Source organism: Rhineura floridana, chromosome 18 (genome assembly GCF_030035675.1).
Source record: "Rhineura floridana isolate rRhiFlo1 chromosome 18, rRhiFlo1.hap2, whole genome shotgun sequence".
In the NCBI taxonomy this organism is placed as follows: Eukaryota; Metazoa; Chordata; class Lepidosauria; order Squamata; family Rhineuridae; genus Rhineura; species Rhineura floridana.
This window is the reverse complement of record NC_084497.1, coordinates 19,090,064-19,096,063: the sequence shown is the minus strand read 5'-3', so window position 1 is coordinate 19,096,063 and position 6,000 is coordinate 19,090,064. Positions and strand designations below refer to the sequence as shown.

The window sequence follows — 6,000 nt, the reverse complement described above, 5'->3', positions numbered from 1 at the left end:
TTTACACAGAGAGCTTTCAAATATATGTCACACACACACACACGCAGCCTGCAGTGGGAAGTATTATAGGGTGTTTCCAACTAAGTGCCACTCAGAGCAGACCCACTGAAATGAATAGATCCAGTGGAGCCACAGCCATTTATTTCAACGGGACTACTCCGAGTGGGAGCAATGTTGGATGCAACCCACACTTTAGAATTCTACCACCTCTGCATGCGATGTGTAGATTGGCTCTAAAAACAAAGTCAACTAGGCATTTTGCGTCATACTGAATGGTGCAATCCGAGAGAGGGCAGAAGGGCAAAAGGGCAGGAGAGAGGGGGGCAGCTTTGCACCTCTGCAAACAAACAGCCACCTGGAGAGCAGTTTCAGAAACATTTGGCTTAGGGGTGATAAGGAGTTTAGCCCTACAAGAAAGAAAGGAAGAAATCCCACTGGCACCTAGGCAATCCAGTCGTTTCAAGGGCATTTCCTGGGAGATACAATCATGAGAGAGGCACTGTAAGCTCCTCGATAGAAAGAATTGCCATTTACTTGAACTGCAGGGGCACCCTTGCAGTTTTGGAGCGGGGTGGGGGGTTGGAGGAAGGGATGTCTGGAAACAACCCAGAAGCAGGGACTGTTGCCTTTCACACAGCTACTGGCTTGTAGCAGTTTGCAGCGATATGGAGGTGGGCTGGAGGAGCATGGCTGTAAAATTGCAAGTCTTTTAGATATAAAGAAAAACCACCTGTCAAACAGGAAGGCATCAGAAGGGAGGGGCATTTCAAATGGCTCATTGTCTTGGACAGTATTTGCGGCACAGTTGACCGCTCCCAGCCCTCCCAAAGGCTCAGCTGGTCAACTCCACCTGTTGGATATACTGCACCCAGGGCTGCAGCTTGCTAGTGTCTCCACACACTTCCACTGCCCTGGCCCACCTACACTTCTTACCCTGTCAGCCATTTGATACAAAAAGGATTCCCCCCCCAAACACCCTCCCCAAATCATTCACTGCAGGGGGACATGGCGACGGTAAGCCCACAGGCAAGGACTCCCTGTCAAGGCCTTGCAGAAGACATGGGAAGAGAGGCAATAAAACAAAAGCCAATGTAAAAACAAACAGAACAATCCATATCCAAAAAAAGAGAGTTCCCACAGCAGCAAGGCTTTCGTCGACATTGGAGAAAACCCCCGAGGCAGAATCGGAGCAGGCTGGGAAAACAGGAGGGGGTGGGGGCCACCAACCACAGTCCAGTTTCGATTGTACAGCGTTCAAACCATTTGGTACAAGGGCGGACGCCAGCGCATCTCTTCCCATTGTCGCTCCTAGGTCGCAGACACCGGAAGGATGCTTCTAATTCACTGGGCCTAGGAGGAGTCATCTAAAAGGCTACCGTCTATTTCAACACAATGCAACATTCCTGAAAGAGAAATGCTGACCGTTGTCCTCTTTCAACATCTGTGGAGATAAATTATCTTTCAAAAACAACCCCTCTTTTTATTTTATGTTATTATTATTATTTTTCAGTCTAGCGCAGGCCACAAGGGGATATAAAACCTTTGCAAGGACCCTTCCAAGAGTCGCTCCATCCACAAGGATAGCTTGTTGAGTTTGTTTTTCACCGACCTCGCCCGTGGACTGCAAGAAGAAGGCGGCAGCTTCCCTCGGGCCTCTCCTGGGTCAGTTTCCTCGCAGGGCCCCCCAGGGAGGTCCCCATCCTCCTCTGATTTGCGAGGCTTGAAAAGGCAGAAGTATTTCTTGTGGCCATTCAGGGCCAGGACGTAGCCCGTGTAGTCGCGCTCCAAGAAGTGCTTGTCATACTGGTTGGGGATGGGGGCGGCATCCTGCGCAAACTCCAGTACGTACTCGAGCCATTCCCGGTGCTTGTCCAAGCTGAGAAAGGAGAAGTGAAGGCAGCTGCTCCTGGAAAAGCGGTTGGGGGAATTCAAAGAGGTGATGTTTAGCATCCGGGTAAGAATCCCGGACACTTAGAAACTGAAAGCAGCAGGAAATGAAAGTGGGAGCGGCTAAACTACTGGCTCAGGGCCGGATCTGGACCTCCAAACAAGTATTCCTAGAACAGAAGACGCTGCCTTATGCCGAGTCAGAAACCACTGGCCCATCTAGCTCAGTATTGTCTACAATGGCTGGCAGCAGCTCTCCAGGGTTGCAGGCACGGGACTCTTCGCAGTCCTATCTGGAGATGCTGGAGACTGAACCTGGGACCTCCTGCATGTGAAACGCGGGCTCTGCCACTAAGCTATGGACCTCCCCATCTACCGAATGGGCACAAAGGCAACTAACTTCACGGCGCTGTTGCAAGGGTGACTCAAGGTTGTGGACAGGTTAATCGTTACAGATGCAATTAATGGAAAGCCCTGCAACAAAATGGAGGTAAGGCTGGAGAGACTCATGATTGTGTGCATGTGTGTAAGAGAGAGAGATTGCCAAGTGACTCACCCAAAATCTGGGCAACGCTCTGCAGGCACTCTCTCAGTAGCCAACACCCTCTTCCTTTTAGGCTTTGGAAGACTGCAAACATCTTGCCGCCCACTAGGGACCCGCTACCTAAACCGCACAGGCCAGCGATGGCATCCCAAACTCACCCAGTGAACGTGTAGACCTCCAGGGCAAACTTCTGCAGCAGAGGTGTCTTGGTGGGGTTGGACAGGATCAGCACTACATTCATATGCCCGGGCCTCAGACGCACCAGGTTGCTCGTGTAGGTGATATCTGTGAGCTCCGTCACTTCCACAAAGCCCTTCTTGGGGATCCTGCGAGGAAGAGGGGGGGGTGGGGGAGAGAAGGTGCTCAGCGCTCAGGAGAGCCGATCAATGGCAAAGGAGGAGGCTGTCTTTGGGCCCTGGGCTTCTGTGTGCGCAGCAGGGGCAGGTGATGCGCGGCAGGGCCTCGAGACCAGCCCCAGCAGGCCTCCTGTCCCCTCGACTATGCAACATTATACAGAGGCAGACAGTGGTCCATCCAGCTCAGTGCTGCCTACACTGACCGGCAGCGGCTCTCCAGGGTTTCAGGCAGGGCCCTTCCCAGCCCTGCTTGGAGTTGCTGGGGACTAAACCTGGGACCTTCTGCATGCCAAGCAGAGCCCAAACCCCCGAGCCTGAGCTTCTCCCCAGTCTCAGCTGCTGAGTGGGTGCAGGGCTTCCTGCTTTCATCCATCCTCATTCCCTTACGTTTCCACCCCCCTTTTCCAGCCCACCAGGCCTCCCAAAGCACCTTCAGCCATGTCTTCCCCAACGCAAACCAGAAGAGGCCTGAGGAAGCAAGGGCACACCGTGCCGCTCTGACGGGCAGCAGCCCTCCTGGATTTCAGAGAGAAATCTTCCTACGTCTTGCCTGGGGATGACGGGGACGGAACTAGCTGTCGTCTTGCTGTACGCTCTGCCGCTGAGCCACAGCCTCGGCTGCCTGTGCTGCGGCAGGGCATGGGGCGCAGGTAAGTGGGCGGAGCCAAGACCATCCTGGCCCCAATCTAACAGGCAGCCAGCCCTGGTCACAAGCTGATTGCCTGCGAGGGGCGAACAAGGGAGGAGAGAGAATCTCCAGCTGCTCCGGCAGATTTAGGCTAGAAAGGCTGGGGAAGGCCACCCTGAGGCAGCTCCATGGCTCTCCTGAAGCCTGCCCCGAGCCTAGTCCCTGCTTCTGGCCCAGGAGAAGCAAAGAGGCAACCGCAGGAGAGCAGAGTGCTAAGATAAGGCAGCTTTGGCCAGCCTGGCGCCCTGCAGGTCTTCTGGACTACAACTCCCATCATCCCTGACCGTTGGCTGTGCTGGCAGGGGTTGATGGGCGCTGCAGTCCAATACACCAGCAGAACATCAGGTTGGCGAAGGCTGAGCCAAGGCCTGGCCAACGCAGGAGGAACCTGTTGTCTTTGGCGAAGCTCGTGTCGTTCTTCTCGCTCTTTGGAGGGCCCTCATCTTGCTTGGTGGGAGGCAAATCTCTCTCGTCGCTTGAGTCGCTGAAAAACAGCAGTTACGTATCCAGATGAGGAAGCCGCTGGGGGAAAGGTCTGGGAGATGATTGTCAGGGTAAAAGCAATTCATTTGTGGTGCAACTCTGTACGGGTCTACTCAGAAGCAAATCCATTCCATTTATTATGTAGATTTGCTTTTGAAACCAATGGTTTTATCTGCATTCTGATCATTTTAGTATGTCGACTTTTAAAAAATCTGTTTTTACCACTTTTCCAAATTAGAATTTAATACTGTTTTATGTAAGCTGCTTAAGAGATTTTGGGTTGTATCCAATGCTGGCCCTACTCAGAACAGAGTCACCAAAGATAATAGATATGACTAACTTAGGTTCATTAATTTCAGGGGGGTCTACTTTGAGTAGGACTTAGCTGAATGCAACCCCAAGAAATTAATTTGGAGATTCCCCAGGACACCAAATCTCCACAGCAGGTAACTGAAATGGACTCTAAATATCTTCTTCTTGAAGCTTGAAGCCTTCATGGCAAACAAGGGTACCTTCTAAGTCACACATTACTTAGTTCCTTGTAATAGAAAACATTTTTTCCTGGTTCATGATAATGTTGTGCTGATGCCACTTTTTATACTGATTGTTTTAGTTGATAAGCTGTATTTTATTGTGAAATGCCCAGAGAAGACTCCAGTCTGCCTGTCCAGAATTAGCAAATCCATTTCTCCACTTTGCTGCTGTGGGTGTGGGGAGAAAGGGATGCTTCTGCATATGTGGTTGGTGTGCTCTAAGGTGCAAACATTTTGGGACTGGGTGATTAATGAAATCTCTTATCATTCCTGTCAGCCTTTATTCCCGGAACTGGGTTTGATTCTACTTACTCTGGAGAATAACACAAATCCCTCTCTAATACATAAGGAACTGACATCGCTTCTTTTGGCAGCTACTTGATTGGATGTTGCTAAGACTTGGAAACCCCCTGGGGGCTCCTCAAAAAAGGACAGGTGGGCCAAGGTTTGGGATGTGGCTCTGTCTGAACACCTTGTACACCACTGGAGGGTGATGAATGGAGAAGCGAAACGTGATCACTTATGATGTAGTTTGGTTCCTCTTTTTAAGCCGCCCTGGGCTCCTGCTGGAAGGAAGGGCGGGGTATAAATAAAATAAATAAAATAAAAATAAGCTTTGTGAATAAACACAGGGAAACTTATCAACTTCCCATGTTGCATACCTCCCTTTGGAGAGGCTACCTGAGTGCTATGTGATTTCATAGAATCATAGAATAGTAGAGTTGGAAGGGGCCTATAAGGCCATCAAGTCCAACCCCCTGCTCAATGCAGGAATCCAAATCAAAGCATTCCCGACAGATGGCTGTCCAGCTGCCTCTTGAATGCCTCCAGTGTCGGAGAGCCCGCTACCTCTCTAGGTAATTGGTTCCATTGTCGTATGGCTTTAACAGTGAGGAAGTTTTTCCTGATGTCCAGTCGAAATCTATCGAGAAGAGATCCCGGCCCTCCTCTATGTGACAACCTTTCATGTACATGAAGAGTGCTATCATATCTCCCCCTAGTCTTCTCTTCTCCAGGCTAAACATGCCCAGTTCTTTCAGTCTCTCCTCATAGGGCTTTGTTTCCAGTCCCCTGATCATTTGTATAAGATAGTATTGTCATGCCAATTAGAAAGAGGATGTACTTTTTAAAACTCTGTATTCAGCATGATATGCAACCTTTTGACTGTTTAATGTTCATGTTTTCTGTATAAAATAAAAAAAAATGTATTTTTTTTAAAGAAAATGAAATGCCCAGAGGGCATGGCTAAGCTGGTGGTATATACAAGCCCAAATACACACATACATCCATAATACATATGGCTACTTACCTGAAAGCCTGTACAATAACCGTCCCAAAGAGGATAAAGAGGGCCGAGAAGATCAGCGATAAGAGGGGCATCATTTCTCGCCTGCAAAAGAGTGTCGCCCATGATGGCCACCTTCAAACCAGAACCCACGTCCTGCGACTCCTCCCTCACCTCCAAGGGGAGGGTGACAGGAAGCAATCGGAGGATCAGTTCCCTTCTGC

At 50.1% G+C, this 6,000-nt stretch overlaps 1 protein-coding gene across 3 annotated transcripts in view; it reads right to left on the bottom strand.

The window, feature by feature from the left end:
• Positions 1 to 1,454: 1,454 nt before the first annotated feature.
• DNAJC16 (DnaJ heat shock protein family (Hsp40) member C16) overlaps positions 1,455 to 6,000 on the bottom strand; it is a 27,421-nt gene continuing 22,875 nt past the window's right edge. For all 3 annotated transcript variants that reach the window (XM_061602057.1, XM_061602058.1, XM_061602059.1), the window contains exons 12-15: positions 5,801 to 5,881; positions 3,864 to 3,959; positions 2,590 to 2,757; positions 1,455 to 1,906 (exon numbers count right to left, since the gene is read on the bottom strand). In XM_061602057.1, the coding sequence (XP_061458041.1) occupies positions 1,507 to 1,906; positions 2,590 to 2,757; positions 3,864 to 3,959; positions 5,801 to 5,881 (745 nt within the window). In that variant the 3' untranslated portion in view covers positions 1,455 to 1,506. The remainder of the gene's footprint in view (positions 1,907 to 2,589; positions 2,758 to 3,863; positions 3,960 to 5,800; positions 5,882 to 6,000) is intronic.